The sequence below is a fragment of the Papilio xuthus genome, unplaced genomic scaffold, assembly GCF_000836235.2.
Source record: "Papilio xuthus unplaced genomic scaffold, Pxut_1.1 DF825783.1, whole genome shotgun sequence".
NCBI classification, from domain to species: domain Eukaryota; kingdom Metazoa; phylum Arthropoda; class Insecta; order Lepidoptera; family Papilionidae; genus Papilio; species Papilio xuthus.
In genome coordinates, this window is record NW_013532866.1 from 2,639,094 (window position 1) to 2,656,855 (window position 17,762).

At 32.6% G+C, this 17,762-nt stretch overlaps 1 protein-coding gene across 2 annotated transcripts in view; it reads left to right on the plus strand.

Annotated features, from left to right (window-relative positions):
- GEFmeso (Guanine nucleotide exchange factor in mesoderm) overlaps positions 1-14,038 on the plus strand; it is an 80,160-nt gene extending 66,122 nt beyond the window's left edge. For both annotated transcript variants that reach the window (XM_013323130.1, XM_013323131.1), the window contains exons 4-11: positions 3,587-3,681; positions 5,720-5,987; positions 6,781-6,897; positions 7,486-7,565; positions 7,819-7,924; positions 8,480-8,623; positions 8,846-8,927; positions 9,033-14,038. In XM_013323130.1, coding sequence (XP_013178584.1) covers positions 3,587-3,681; positions 5,720-5,987; positions 6,781-6,897; positions 7,486-7,565; positions 7,819-7,924; positions 8,480-8,623; positions 8,846-8,927; positions 9,033-13,582 — 5,442 coding nt within the window. In that variant the 3' untranslated portion in view covers positions 13,583-14,038. The remainder of the gene's footprint in view (positions 1-3,586; positions 3,682-5,719; positions 5,988-6,780; positions 6,898-7,485; positions 7,566-7,818; positions 7,925-8,479; positions 8,624-8,845; positions 8,928-9,032) is intronic.
- Positions 14,039-17,762: the final 3,724 nt, after the last annotated feature.

A 17,762-nucleotide genomic window follows, 5' to 3' on the forward strand; every position in this document is an offset into this window, starting at 1 on the left:
CATTCTTACGTAGCGCCGCGTGGGCGATTCTCGATAACAATATCTACACTCTTCTCTCTGGTTTTACTTCCCGTAACATTCTACTCATCTCTTTTGGTTATTTAAGAAAGAGAAAGATATATTTGAATGTTTGGTCCAAGTATAAATAATGCATCCGTCGTAGTTAATCCACAATTTTACGTAGTATTTATATAAGAAACTACCAATTAAACTAGAATAATCCTAAAAACATTTGACTGTCCAATTAGTTACTAGCTGGCGCTAACGACTCCGTCAGCGCGGAATTAAAAAAAAACTTGCTTATGTATTCTAGACTATTCTACATATATGCCAAATTTCAGCAACATCCATGCAGTCGTTTTGGAGATACATTCTTACAAACATCCATACATTCAAACATTCGCATTTATAATATAAGTAAGATAAGCTATTCAACATTACGCTCAAAGAAATTTAAATAAATATATTTGTTTTTAATTTTATGACCTGGTAACATAGACCTTTAGGTCATATCTTGTTTGGAAAATGTTCATTACTTTGGATTTAAATAAATAACAGTGAAATAAACTGACAGATTATAAATGCATGTAATGAGTATTAAAGAATTGTTTTGTCATAGACTAAACATGCTACTTTACAACATAACAAGAGTACTTTTTTCTTTTTTTTTATTATTAAGACAAAGGTAAACATGCGTTATTCCAATCATTCATTTTTTTACCGGTACTTGCGTGGTTATAATAATCAAACGCGTGGGCGGTAGTTGAACAATTTTATTTAACAGTACCGAAGATAAAGATCGCCATACACGGACGAATAAATTTATCAATTATTTTTATGTCGCGTTATTATAATAAAAAACTTTCTTTATCTCTGCGTAATTACAAAGATAAATATTTATTTTCACTTTTAAATTTGGTAAATAATGTGTTAAACAAATAAACTAAGACGATATGTTATCCTGACTTAAGTAACTCATTACACAGTTTGTTATAATCTTGTTAAGATGGGTGTTTGTTTGTTTGTTTGAAGGTATACAGAAAAGCTGAATGGATCTCTATGAAATTTGTCATACATGTAGAACACAATCTTAACGAACATATAGGCTACTAATTATATTGTTTTTAATTACATGCGAACGGAGTCTGGCTACCGCTGGTTCAATAAGTCGTACGACTGTTCTAAACGCGTGTGTTATGCCTTTAGACAGCGTGGGCATGCCACCGCTATAGATCGTATAATCTCATCGATCATGCGTTCTCACTTGTGTAATAACATAGTAACTTGATACATTGGTATATACCTCAAATCTATATATACATATAAATAAAATTGTATTGTCTGTTTGTAATATTGAATTCGTCGGTGGCTCAGTCCTGGGTTCGAATCCCGCCATTTGTTTTTCGATTTCCGATTTACATATGTACATTTATACGACGTTCTTACGGTGAAGGAAAACATCGTGATGCAACCTGCACATATCTGAGAAGAAATTCAAAGATATGTGTGAAGTCAACCAACCCGCACCTGGCCAGCGTGGTTGACAATGGCCTAATCACCCTTAACTTAGAGTAGGCTCCGAGCACCTCAGTGGGGACGTATAGTGAGCTGGTGATGAAACGGTGCTTTAATGGACAAAGCAAAAGCTATCATTTTCAAACAGTGATTTGGTCAGATTTAATCTAAAGTGACTAACGTAATATGGCCATTTAAAGTAGTCTATTTTCTTTACATCAACACTAAATAAGGAATTATGTCGTGAGAAGTACTTATCGACTTTCACTACGCTGACACGCGCCATCTAGCGGACACTAAGATTACTAATCTTTATTGTCTTATCTTATCTTATATCCTTAAATGAGCAATTCTTGCATATATATAGATATAGATATATATATCTATATATATGCAAGAATATATATATATATATATATATATATATTCTTGCATATATATAGATATATATATATATATATATATAATTGGAATCCCGGAATCGGCTTCAACGATTTTCATAAATTTTTAGAAAATGTCATTTTATTCGTGTTTTATCGATAATCAACTTAAACATAAACTTAACTTTTTCTATCGGTAAGATCGAAAAATATTATTCATATTTCATCATTTTATTAGTAATTCGTACTTAAATATAATTTGCAAAAAAACACAATTTAAAGAAAAAAAAAATACCGAGCAAAGCTCGGTCATCCAGGTACTCAATCTTAATATGTAGGACAGTCGACAATCACTTATCGTTGGTTTCTAAGACTTATATACATTGTAAAAAACATATTGTTATCTCCGTTTTACCAATGATAATGACAGGGATAACGATACGGTTAAAACAGGAATTTTAGTCTTAGAAACTAACAATTATTCACATTTAAGGGACCTTTAAAAAATTACTTCATGAGATATCTACATTAAGCCTAACAAGATTAGCTATGGATTATATATTGCGCACTAAACACATTTTTAGGGTTCCGTACTTCATAGGAAAAAAACGGAACCCTTATAGGATCACTTTGTTGTCCGTCTGTCTGTCAAGACTCTTTTTTTTTACAAAATTACATTCCCGATAAAAATATAAAATAATTTATCATTTTCATAAATTATGTAATTTTATTTCGATATAACATACAGATATTTATTATTATGTACTAGCTGTCGCCCTTGACTCGGTCCGAGTGGAATTAAAAAAACTAGCTATAATAAGTAGCCTATGTGTTCTTCCAGACTATGTTCCACATCTGTGCCAAATTTCATCGAGATCCGTAGAGCCGTTCTGGAGAAACCTTAAAACAAACATCCATCTAAACTTTCGCATTTATAATATTAGTAAAAGATAGATTTACATAAGTAAATATGTAGGTACTTAAGTCGTTGAGGGACAATGAAAGTTCTATGTCGTGTTATTTATTTTTAATTTTATCTCCTACAAAATACAAGAGCCATAAATTAAACTATTTTTAATTCAATTATTCTAAACTCCATTACAGTACTAAGGACTATTTATATTTAGAAATACACTTAAAAGCAATCTGTCTAACCCAAACAGTCGTAATTAACTTCACAAGTCAATTGAAATTGAACTTTATATCACTAATGAGAAGAATCAGTTTCCTTTCTAATGTGTTCTTGCGGGTACTTAAAAGATTTGGAGTAACTCCTTACTGCATCATAAATAGCATATTTCAATCCACTTGGGAGTTACTTTTGAAGATAATTATGACGTCTTACTTTGTTTTCATTATAGCTATCGCCCGTGGCTTCGATCGCGCGGTATTAAAAAAAAACTTAATAAGTAGCTTATGTGTTCTAGCCTATGTTCTACATCTTTGTCAAATTTGCATACTCTAAAATGTACTTGACGTGATTTGCATAACGAATTAAAATCTCGTTTCTCTTTTTTAATGCGTAAACAATGTCTCATTCTTGCTTATTGAACACATCTGACCTACAACGATATTTTCAGTTTAACTAAATGTCTCCCTCTGTCTCTCACTCTCTCTGTCTCTCTCTTTCTCTCTGTCAAACTTCAACTTTGTTGTATTGTTTCTTAATGTTCTATCTCTTTCTTCCCCAGGGTTACCTGCACGTGTGGAGGCGGGACGCGACATTCTCAGATGAAGAATTGTCTGAACTATTCAACAACATTGAAGATATATATGCTTTCAACAGGTACGTTTTGTATTTTTTTTATATCATAAGGTGGCAAACGCGCGAGCGGCCACCTGAAATCGCTGATATAGCGAAGTGACCGTTGCCCATAGACAAACGCAGTTGCATATGCGTTGCCTACCTTTCATCGACGGAGGAGAGGATGCACAGAAATAAAATATATTCCCTTTCCATGCATCCTCTCATCCGGAAAGACCACTTCCACTTCCAATCCTTTCCTTATGAGAAAAAGGTGGGAAGGGAAAGAGGAATAAATTAGGCCTCCGGGACGCACAAAATATTATGTTGCCCCGACCTATATGTAGATGAATTTCGTATAAACTTTGTAAACAAGATAATAGTATAACATTTTATTCTAGACTAGACTCCGTCCGTGCGGAATTAAAAATAAGTTCAATACGTAGCCTTTGTGTCCTTCCAGACTATGTACATCTATGCCATATTTAAGCGAGATCCATGCAGCCGTTACCGACATACCTTCAAACATCCATACATCCATCCATCCATCTAAACATTCGTATTTATAATATTAGCAAGATTCAAGTCAAAATATAGGAGCATGTAAATACTTATTTTAAATGATTAAAAATTAACTTTTGCCCGCGACTCTGTTTGCGCAGAATTTGAAAATATTAAACTGAATTAGTAGCCTATGTGTTCTTTCAGACATCTGTGCCTAATTTCATCGAGAACCTTTGAGGATATCTTCTAACAAAAATCCAAACTTTCGTCTTTGTAATATTAGTAAGATATATATTTCGCTTTTTTTCCAAATGTTTCCCTGTTCTGTTAGGGGATTAACAGTACCTCGCATCCAAAGGGATTGTACAGAGAGGGTAGTTTTATAAAAGACTCCCCCATACATTTATTGTGACCGTACTAATAGTAGAAGTTTGCGTGCGGTCTTTACTTACGTTCGTATGCGGGGCGATCGAATTACATGTTTTGACAAATTGAAGTCGTATATAAGTACAGCATTAATCGTATTTTTGTAATTATATATATAATTGCTGTCGCCAGAGACTCCGTCCGCGACTTTTGCAAAAAATATATAATACTTAATTAGTACCCTATGTGTTCTTCCAGACTATGTTCTACATCTATGCCAAATTTCAACGAGATCCTCCGAGCCGTTCCGGAGATACCTACAAACATCCATCCATCTAAACATTCATCATCAACTATACGTCTCCACCGAGGGGCTCGGAGCCTACCCTAAGTTAAGGGTGATTAGGCCATAGTCAACCACGCTGGCCAAGTGCTGACTAAGTTTTTTTACTACTAATTAAGTTCGTTAACTAAGTTATTTTCTGCTAATTAAGTCGCGGGCGTTAGCTAGTTTCGTATAAATGTACGACACTGTGAATAAAGTCATTTTTGCACATGAATCTTATTCCACAAAAACAAGTGGCTATACATTAACACGAATCGAAAACACCTTTACTCAGTAATCAAGAAAACAAAAACCTATCTTAGTAATAAAAGCTGGAAACTTGAGAACAAGTCTCTTAAATACTCGCCTCCAACAATATGGCGTCGTAAACAGGAACAATAGGTCGTACAAAGCCGAGGTCAGTTCTATAGTAACTGGAAACTGAACGCAAAGTCGTTTTACTTTTGCTTGCACTTTAATATTCACGAAGTCGACTGATACTACGCATTACAATATTTACTTCAAATAGTCTACTTTATTAGAACTGTTTAATTTTATTCACTTTGAAACGATAAATAAAGCTTTTGATTCTTGAAATCGTAACTACATAGAACGCGATACTGTGCTATTCTCTTACTTAAATTTTCAAAGATATTTAATCGTAATAAATTAAGATTGAAGTCTAGATATCTAGCCAAATTGTAAATCTGAATGTTAGAAGGTATCTCCAGAAGTGCTGTATAGATCTCGCTGAAATTTGACATACAAAGTCTGGAAGAACACTTAGGGTACTAATGTTTTTTTTCAATTTCGCGCGGACGGAGTCGCGGTTAAAGGCTTGTATATTTTATCTATTTTATATAATTTCATCTCTTGTTTTTCTAGGTCCCTCTGTGAAGAATTGAACACGTGTCGATTAGACGCAACTTGTATTGCCCGTTGTTTCGTCAACAATACAGCAGGGTTCGCTGTGTACACGTCTTACTGCACAGGCTATCCTCGTACTATGGAGAGATTAGCTGCCCTCGCTTCAAAGCCTCAAAGCGCAAGGGAATTCAGAGAAAGACAGATGGAGTTACAACATCCATTACCACTCGCTTCGTATTTGTTAAAACCTGTGCAAAGGATCTTGAAGTATCATCTCTTGTTGCAAGTAAGTTGAATAATATACTATTTTACTTAAAAATAACATCATTAAAATGGTAAACTATATCTAATTTGTAAACGCCTTTAACTTTAAAATAGCAAATAGTTCTAATAGATATTAAGTCAGGAATTATCATCAGGTCACTATTCGTCTTCACTGAGGGACTCGGACCCTAAGCTAGGTCATAGTCAACCACGCTGGTCCAGTGCGGGCTGAATTTACACATATCGGGATTCGAACCCAGAACCTGCAGATTGCAAATCTAACCCCAGAGCCATCGACGCACTTTTATGAAAGTCAGAAATAAATTTTGTACATACCACGTAATTAACCAATTTACATATCAAAGGTAATAAAGACTACTAGACTAGAACGAGGAGCAGATCTTCAGAATTCCTTAAGTAGACTATTTGCTAACGATGATTAAAGACGACGGAAAATATGAGGATGGAAAGAGCGGTTGTATTAAGAAAAATTTTGAAATTTATATAATAAAATTAAAAGACAAAATGAAAATATAAAATAGAATTATGAAAATGAAGAGATAAACACACACTGTTACTGGATATATTTACAAATGATATAAAATACAGACAAAAAAAGGAAGGAAAAAAATATGATATGTTCTAAATACGAAAATATAAAAATTATGAATAAAAAACGTGTAAAGAGGTTCCGTATCTGTCGGCAACAATGATATTTCATCGTATTAAAACTTTGTCTTCATTTTAGAGATGTAACTATTAGTCGTTAGGAAGAATTAGTGATGTTAGTCTTTAGTTAATGTATGTTGAAACAGAATGTGGTGAAGCAAAGCGCGTCTCGTGAGACAGAGTACGCGTTGCTGAAGATGACCGGCATCGCCCAACACATTGATGATATGAAACGAAGACATGAACATGCCGTTAGAGTACAGGTACACAAATTTAACTTATATTATAAATTAGCTTTCGTCCGTTCCGACTTAAAAGTAAACTTAGTGACGCTTCGCTCCTATTGTTCGCAGCGTAATGTTATATAGCCTAAAGCCTTCCTCTATAAATGGATTTTCCAACAAAAAAATAATTTTTCAAATCGGACCAGTAGTTCCTGAGATTAGCACGTTTAAACAAACAAACTCTTCCGCTTTATAATATTAGTATAAATTCGAAAGTTTAGACGGATGTTTGTTACAAGATATCTCCAGAACGTGTCATCGTATCTTGATGAAATTTGGCATACATATAAAGAACATAGTCTGTAAGCTACTAACTAGGTTTGTTTAATCTCAGGTTTTCAAAAAGGTTCCTGTATAATTTGTAAATCTGTTCTTATCATTTTTTTTTCAGAACTATTTCTCTAACTTTATCCAAGTCGAAATAATTTACCACTCCATTATTTATAATATTTTTTAAAATTGTTACTAAAATTTATCTGAAACATATCAATTTCTTTGCTAAATAAGGTAAAGGATAGATAGGAGAAATTGGTTAGATAATAATGAAACATTTGTTATATATTGCAGGAGATCCAGTCTCTGCTGTACGGCTGGAACGGTCCAGATCTGACCACTTACGGAGAGCTGTGTGCCGAAGGGACCTTCAGGTAATATTTGAATTAACTATTAATAATCTTACTAATATACATGCATAAATACATAAATGTTAGGATGGATGTTTGTTAGAAGGTATCTCCAAAACTGCTGCATGAATCTCGCTGAAATTTGGTATAAATGTAGAATATAGTCTGAAAGAACATAGGCTACTAATTATTTTTTTTTTGTAAATCCTCACGGACGGAGTTGCAGGCGACACTTAGTAAAGAGTAAAAAATAATGTGCTATATATAATTGTTGCAGAGTGTTCGGCGCGAAGGCGATGCGTCACGCCTTCCTCTTCGACAAGATGCTGCTCGTCACAAAGAACAGGGAGGACGGGATACTCGCATACAAGTCACATATCATGGTCAGTGTATACATTATCGCAAAAATATAAAGTCTAGATTAACTAAAGACTAATAAAGGCTCTGGCCATCATGTTAGGGGAAACGAGAGGGCGTCATAAGCCCGCCCAATGGAAAATAAATTCCCGCTTAATAAGTTCACGCGTTTTTGGGAAAAATGGTCTTGGCAGACAGACGGAGACAACAAAGTGATCCTATAAGGGTTTCGTTTTTTTCCTATGAGGTACGGAACCCTCAAAACTTAAAAATATAAGTAATTCTTTTCAAAATATCTAAATAATCACGAAGAAATCCTTAACAATAAAACAATTTCTTAAAAATGACATTATTTTTGAAAATTACCCTTGTTTTCTCAGACCAAAATCTCTAAATACAACATATCATCATCCCTTACTTTATCTTTGACAAAACAGAGATAGCAATATTTTTTAAACGTTTGGTCTCAGAAATCCAACGGTTAAACAGATAACCTACCAAAATTTTAAAATTAACATCATATTAAAAATAATTGCTATTTAAAATTGTCAGGCGTTTTAATATTTGTTGTACAACTTCAGTGCAACAACATGATGCTGGTGGAATCCATCGCGGGCGCTCCGCTCTCCTTCCACGTCATACCGTGGGACGCGCCGCGCGCTCAGCTCACGCTGCAGGCACGCTCGCCACGACACAAGCGAGAATGGACTTTATTGTTGAAGCGGGTACGTTCACTTTCGCTTACTCCTCCATTCAATCATTTGGACACTAACGACCCTTAGTAGGGATTTCTTACCCTGAATATATATTTAGAGGATTATTTAAATACTCGAAGTGCAATAAAGCCAGGATAGCGTTGTTAATAATCTTACATCTTACATTAAAATTTGTAGGTAGTTTAATATCTTGTTTTAACAATTTCATTTTAATTTGACTTTTCTTTTTAGGTAATATTGGAGAATTACAACGCCGTTATTCCATCGCACGCAAGACAGCTGGTGATGGAACTAGGACAAAACAAAACTGACGGTAAATATTTATACTTAACAATTCTAAAAAACCGAGGTTTCAAAGATTTTTATAGCTTAAACAAAACATTTTTTTTTCAAATTGACCAATTTTCTTTGGTTCCAGATGATATGTTAGCAGAGAAATCACACAACCTGATAACTCAAGCTTCAATGAGAAAACAGCTATCAGCGCCCGAATATCTTGAAAAGAGAAAAGTAGAAAGAGAAAGAAGAAAATCATTCGAAAATGGTATACGAGGTCGACTGAAAAAAGGTAATAGAAAATACACATTACCTAGTACAAGGAATGAGAACATAGAATGTGATTGTTCACAAATATCAGCTGAAAAAGGTATAGATTACACTTGCGACAATTGCTACATTGATATATGTTCAGATTGTGAGACAGATATATCTAAACATAAAGTTAGAGAGAGACAGTGCGATTGTATCAATGACAATAAAACTGCAGATAAATGTCCAGAATGTGATAGATCTTTACATTATATAGATTCAGGTAGCGCAGAACATTTAGAAAGAAAACAAATAGCTTGCAAATGTCCAGATTTCAAATCATCACAGGAAAGCTTCAGTAAAGAATATCCAGGTACCTCTTTAAATAAAACAAGAGGTTATCATTCATCTGATAATATTATAGGTTACACAGATTCTAAGACGAGTAAAGATGATTTGAGTGATACCAATAACTCACTATCCAGTGTAAGAAATATACAAAAAACTTGCTTGAAATGTACAAAAATCAAAGAAAACATTCCCGTAACTGATTCATTACAGACTTTACATACTAGAAGGTCTAGATGTATTGATATTGATAGACCTAAAACTGATAATCTTAGATCTAAATCTAAAGATGATCCACAAAGATCTAAATTATCTAAAATAGGTACTTGGAGGAGAAAATCAGAACCAGGACTACAACAAAACAATATAGGATTCATTATTAAAAAGTCTCAAGATAGTGATATAGATAAAAACGATGGTCGAGGGAACGAAAAAATTGAATTTGAATGTAGAAGTTGTGGTTCCAATAAAATATCTAGAAAAACTAAAAATAGCGACGGTTCTGTCGTCTCCGATCTTGAAGGAGACTCAAAAAAGAAAGGGGTAGCTAGTAGTGGTCCTGGTATCAAATCTAATTTGGAAATTAAAATGTACAACACTAAAAATATACCAAAGAAGATATCGAAAATAAAGAAAAACAGAGCTAAAGGCTTTCGCGTTACATCTGATACATCCAGATTTTATACAGACTTTTCCACTGATGTTTCTACAGAAAATATTCTACATATATCAGAATCTAACGACAGTCTAAATGTAGACAAAAAGTCTGATAATAACGACAAATTAAAAGTACCAGATTCCATTAGTAAAGACGAAGATATAGATGAAGAAACTTACAAAAGGCTTATAGAAAAAACGGATTCATTCAAAAAGAATGAATTAGAGAAAGTTAAATATCTAAACAATCAAAAAGTTATCAACGAAACTTCAGAAATTGAAGAAAAAACATGTGTAGAACAAGATAACGATGAAATAGTTGGCAGTTGTGAAGAAACAGAACAACCTTTGGAACAAATTATATCACAACTTTTACTAGAAAATCGTGAATTTCAAAAACTTCTGAAGAAACAACAACAAAGAAATAGTGCTCAAAGACGACATCAAAGATTATTAAAATCACATTCGAATCCTGATCAAGTCATTTTATCTAGAAACTTTGATTCTCCTAGATTGATGCCGAAGTATACTCGACAGACATCAGAGAATTTAGAACACACAAATAATGAAGATATACTTGAGTCGAAGATTGCAGAAACAGTATCGGATGATGATCATATTTATGAAACACTAAGAGTCGAAAGTAGAGCAGATGAACGTTTACATTCTTTGAATAGTAAAAGTAAAACGATCCAGCACAATACACACGTACCTAGACCAAAGAGACTTCCCTCCCCACCTAGCATAAATCCAGCTGAAATACGAAATATATCTGAATCAGATTACGTATATTTATCATTTAATAAACAGAATCAAATCGATGATGATGGTATATACGATGTTCCAGTAAAATCACCACAGAAAGTAAAGTCTGCGAATGAATCAGATTACTACGTAATAATGGAGAAAAAGGGTCCTCCTTTAAATGAAGATATACTTTACGATAATCTTATAGATGTCTGTAGAAGGAATAAAGAAGTGCCTAGTAATTTACCATGTGAATATCTACCAATGGGACCAGAACAACAAAGCCCGAACACACCAGAAATTTGGCTCAGTCGACAGAAAGAACACTTCAATGTATCTAAAGATAGAAAATCTGGATCGCTTCCTAGAAGTTTCCAAGTTCCCACAAGTGGCCAGGATGAAACTAACCTAAGTTCGTTCAAATGCAAACCGAACGGTAGCAGCAAGACTTATTTAAATAGAGATGGTAAAGTCATGAGCACTGACAGACCTTTTACAATTGCTTCAGATCAAAGTGAACTGAGCTATGATGATGTAGAAAATTATATGAGTGAAAATGACATCTTTAAATTTTGCAAAGTTTCAAAATCCAACGATCCAGATTACAGTCAAAATATCAGTCAATCAACATTAGAACTTGAAGAAGAAATAGATAGATGTTATAAGAATAATTTCGAGAAACTTGACATTGATTCAAACAAAAATGATACATCAGCCAACTTGCAAACGAATTTGAATACATCTACCACATCTTCTTGCGAAGTTCTACCCATAGAGAGAGATAGCGATAAAAAAGATAACGAAGTAATACATCCCGAACATAAAATTTACAAACCTACAGCGAATGTCATGTCACTTAAAAATGTCTTAAGTCGCTTTAAAAGCAGAAATCCTAACAAAAGTAATGAAGAATCTGAAATAAATGCAAACGATCAAAATTCTGAAAATACAAACAAGAGTCCTACAAATGAGAAGAGATCTGCACTCAATCCTAGAAGTTACTCAAGAAATTTATTACAAAGATTCCGAAGTATTATTGGAGATGAACCAGATGACATACAAGCTAAATATGATTTGAAGGCGAAAATATCTGAAGATCTACAAAATAAAAGCGATATTAAAGTAGTGATTACGACAGACGCTGATTCGACTACAATAGATATCCCTACAAATGATGTTTTTAGTAAAAGTATGCATGAAGGTACCACAATGAATGAAAGTCAGAAAGAAAAGAATCAATTGGAAGCTTTATCTCATAGCTGTGACGATCTTGTACAGAAAACTGATAAACTAAGACCTAATTACAGTAAAAGTATCAGTATGGTGACCACTTCTAGTTCCGTCAGTTCCTCACCATTGAAATCAAATAATAGCTCGCAACAAAACTTAAACAAACTACCAATATACATGCAAGGTAGCAAATATTTAGGAGCCCGTATCGCTCAGTCTGATTACGTAGATCCAACAACACTGGGTAATGACAGAAATACCCTTAAAACTGTGAATGTACTTATAAATAAAAACGCAGTTAGACCTGACAGTCTATTCTCTAATTCATCTTTTGTCACATCATCCAGTGAAAGTACTTACCATGAGCCACAGACTAAACAAAATCAAGTTAAAACGACAGACTCAAAACAACTTTTAGAATCATCGTCACAAATTAATTCTGACGAAAGTTTTTATGAGAAATCTTTTGAAAAAATCGAACATTTCACTGATGAAGATGTATTTAGAGATTCAGCTGTTTACTCCGATCAGGAAGATGTTGATGAATCAAAAGAATGTAATGATGATAAAATAGTTAATAAAACTATCAAACGAATCGAAAGCTTGAAACGTGAAGCTTCCGTACATTCCAAGAAAATAATCGTAACAACAAGCACAAGTGAAAAGACGTTTACAAACTCTAAAGTCACAATAACAACTAATAAAATAAAAGAAACAATACAAGATACGAAAAAGAATGAAGCAATAAAGTCGATTAAACCCAAAATAGCTCCACCAGTTCCAGTAAAACCTAAAATCGGGAATATACAATCAAGTGTAGTAAGAAATGAAGTTGTACGAAAAGAAATAGACAAATCAGAACAATCAACCTCTGATTCAGTTAATAAATTAAATATTCAACGTAATGTTAATAATAAAACATATCTCGCAAGATCTGAATCAAGTCCCAATACAGAAAACGCAAGAAAAGTGACTAAGGAGAAGCCTAGCATTGAACAACCGAAAGATGGTGTCGAAAATACTAAAGATTTTAAAATTAACAATAAATTAAATCAACAGGGTAATATACAATTAAAACGATTAAGTTTCGAACGAGCAAGTCTCGATTCTGCGACACGAAAAATTAAATTGCAAACAGAGAATCGATTAGAAACGCCTAAAATCGCTGCGAAAACAGTTTTAGAAAGACGAATGGAATTAGAAATGATGACAAAAGCCCAAGTCAAATTAAATCCAGGTTTAAAGAAACAATACAATAATGCAAAACCAAAATCGATTACGACAAAAATGGCGTCTTTCGAAAGAAGCGTCAGCGAAAATCATAGAGAAATAAAAATAACACCAAGTAGTAGCACAGATAAAGCAAACATTCCGGTCAATAAAGGCAATGAACAAACTGAAGTCTCAGAAGATCTAAAAGGCAGTTGGGTTAAACAAGTCGTTAACAAATTCCAATAATTTATAATGATGAATGCATTTAAAATTATTCAGTCTTATTTTCATTCATTTATATCGACTCAATATTAATTTTGTTATAATTAAGTTTAAATAGACAAGTTTATTTGACCCGGTATGCATAAGTAAAATTAGCACAGTAACGCCCCCCTTCAATGTCAAAATCAAATGGTTTCTTGTACTCCTGAATACGTACATTTTTTCAGTCACAACCATGATAATAGTGTTCTCCACCGGGTCAAATAATTTGTTCAACTATGCATTATGTTGCTACTATGATTATATTTATTGTACATAGTGTTTTACATCAATTCTCCAATGAGTTTTGAAATCCTGTGCCATAGACAAGATAGTTTAAATCACTATTAAATCTTCGCAGGCGCACAATGTATATAAAATGTTAATATGCTTATTTTGCTACGTATTTATTCAATAAAAAAAAGTGCCATCGTTCAAAAGCAATATATTTACAACAAATGAAATATTTTACGTGCAATTAAACTTACTTAATATATTTATTTTTCTTATAGTATTAAGTTTGTTATAGTTACTAACACCAAAAAGTAGTGTTTTGTTTTTAGTAATTTTACTAATTTTTATGGCTTACGTTGCTCTATTTCATTACTACAGATAGAAAATATTGTTTTTAAAATCAACCATAGATATACCAAAATGTTCCAAATATCTGTTCCTTTCTATATTAACACATTCGAAATGCTTTTTTTTATTAAAACAGTAAATAATGAATAATCTATAATTTTAATTGATCTCTTATAGGCAAAGATCATTTCTAATTCTTTTTTTTAAATTCCTACTTTGACATTAAGTGTCATAACTTTTTTTTAATCTGTTTAACATTTGAAAATTGACGTAATACGAGTAAATTATTTCTTTGATCATTCCTAAATACGTATAACCTATTCTATTGGACATATAATCACATTAATATAAAGCATTTTCATTATATATTTAGTATCAACATTTACAGTATAAAATAAATTTTAATTTAATTTTTATAAAACATGTATACTTAATTTGTGGAGACTGTTAGAATCATAAGTTAATTTCAAACTGCATTATAGTAAATTAACAAAATAAAATAACACTGTAAAAAAAACTGCCGCAAAAGATTTAGAACGGTCAAGTTCCAATCTAGTCTTCACTGTCGTAACAAACTTATTAAAATGATATCTCTGTTTAGTTCAAAGAAATGAAAGAGATGGCGATATTTGTTACGACAATGGAGACAACGCAATACGCACCTGTAACGTCCAAAAATATTAATAAATCCGTGGTTGTGTTTTACAATTGCATTGTATCAAAATTTTATAATAAGACTAATTGTTGAAATGCAGTTATCTCGTATATTATAAGTATTACTAATTAAATATGCTGATATCGAAGTAGTTTTTGATATTAATAAAACAATTTTTTTTCTTAATTCTTGTTTTTATTTAACCTGTGAAAGAAGTTTAAGTACCTACATATTTTTTAAATTTTCAACAGTGGTAGAGCCCGATTTAACATCTTCGCATGAATTGTCCCGGCACGCCCGGTGAAATACCACGACCACACAGAAGACAGGCGTCAAGTGGAAGCTATTCCAAGTACAGTTTGATGAGTGCACACTCATCAAACTGTACTTGGAATAGCTAATTTAATTTAGTCCTTTTTCCCTTATTCCCATCCTCTCTTATAAGGAAAGGATGGGAAGTGGAAGTGGACTTTCCGGATGAGGGGATGCATGGAAAGGGAAAATATTTTCTGTCTGCATCCTCTCCTCCGTTGATTAAAGGTAGACAATTGCGTATGTCTATGGGCAACGTTCGCTTCGCTGTTTTAGCGATTTTAGGTTTAAAAAAAAAACAAAACATTTATCACCAAAAGATGTAGAGCAGTAAACAAAATAAAAAAAGGAAAAACCACAAGAAGGGTCGTCTCAAGTCACGCGATCTCGTCCCAGCACCGACTAACACCGCCTGATGTCATGCGATACTTGATTACCTATTTCATAACTGAATGTACCGTGTTAAAGTATCAAGATTTTTCCTTTTATTTATACTTTTAATATATTTCAATGACATCGAAGGATATAGTATTCTAAACAAAATATAATTTAATTTCAAAGTTTTCCAATGCATATTTTTTAATTTATACCCCTTTATAACATGCAAAATAATGGACATTAGATTTAAACCCCGAGAAAAACTATTTTGTACGGAAATATGTTTCTTAGTAAACTACTACATTACCGTATTCTGGAAACTAGCAAAGAAACTTCTTTTCCTAAGACATCCTTTTCTCAAATATCATACCCTTTTTTCATCTAAACCTTTAAAAGACAAAGAAATTATTGACATAATAAATGCAATATGTAGTCAGTAGCGATGTTCATTTTCCAAACGATAAGCTTTGCGTGATCGGGAACGTTTTTCCCTCCAAAATGTACAGTAATGGGCGTCGCGATTCGCACGCAAGACACTGCCTGTCTCTTAGTCTAAGAGCTAGTACATGAATTAAATAGGAAAATTATAGATATAAAATTTGCCTCAAAATTACCTTTTTACTTAAAATTAGCAATGTAAATTTTTTTTTATAATAGAACACATTTACATTTGTGACAAAACAATTGCGCAATATTTCAGCGCCATCTTTATTCCAAGTGTCATTTGTTTTTTGGCTCAATTACTAAAAAAGTTCAAAATCCATGATAGATAATTTTTTTTGTCTCCTTTCTTCTTTTTTTCTTGTTCAACCAAGAGACGCCCACTGTTGGGCATAGGCCTACCTAAAATAAAGAAAAAATATTATTGAAATAAAATTATACACAGTAGTTTTTTTTTATGGTAGCTCTTGGACTATAATATCCCGATGAAAACTTTTCTTTAGAGTGAAACCGATACATTGATTTCCCACCTTTACACGAAAGAGACAAAAACAGGAAACTCCAAAAGTAACGACTAAAAGTTACTCCTTCCCAGACATTGTCTGTTCATTGTCGTGTGTGAACATCAGTACAAAAATTTTAGATCTTTGAACATTTAAAGTGTTAAAAACATAGTAGTTTGTTACTGGTTGTACGTAGTATGGGTTCAACTAGTTACGTCAGCAAGTCTAAAGGGTACAAAGTAAAAAGTGGATCCAGTGTTGGCTCAGATAAGGAGATGAACGGAAAACTGAAGCGCTCCAAAATTAGGCGAGTAATAGATTCAAATCAGACTTAGTATTTGGTGCAATTTACTTAGTGATTTCTTAGTTTTTTTATTTCTTTGATTAATTAATAAGTCTAGATTTTCTGTAGATTTATGATGTGAAATTGGAGACATAATGAATTACATTACGATATTTTTTTTAATGTTATATTCCTCTGTATTTTAATCAATTAATTAAATATATAATATTTATCTTTTTTAATATTAAATTTGAAATATAGTTTTTTTTTGCTATTAAAACTAATTAAGTAAACTGTGGTTACTATTGCCAAATATTAAAATATTATCATTCAAAGATATAAAAATTTATATAAGGAAAAAGAAACGTACCTTTTTTGTCCTTTCGCCATTCCGTATTTAAGAAAATTATTTGAATAAATATACAGCGTGTCCCAAAATTCAACGATAAAACGGTAATTGTAAGATCCAGCCAGATCGATAACTACACGGTGAAAAATACTAAAAAAAATCCAACTGTTTTTGTGTAAAAGTTACATTAACTTTTGTAACTTTTCTTATAATTTGATACCATCCACCATATGATAAGACACTGTAGCTACAAATATGAAGATATTCCTGCAATGTTTTTATATTAGCTATTAAGTACGAGATTCAAACCTTCGCTAATTTCAATGACAATCGATAAAGATGAAAAAAAAATACGTAGTGACGTAGATAGAAATTATTTTATAGACGGCTAATAGCGTAATGGTTAAGGATATGGACTACCGATGTTGGATGGTCGCGGGTTCGATTCCGCCATTGGGGTATAGTCTTGAATGTCCTGAAACAATTTTTAGATGACCTGGTATAATAACAAGGAATATTATTAAATTATTAATAATAATAGGATATCTAAATTAATTCTTCGTATCGATCACATTTAAAAAATAAATATCAAAAATATTTTAAAATATGTAAAATAAAATTAAACAATTAAGTCATATACTAGCAGTCGCCCGCGACTCCGT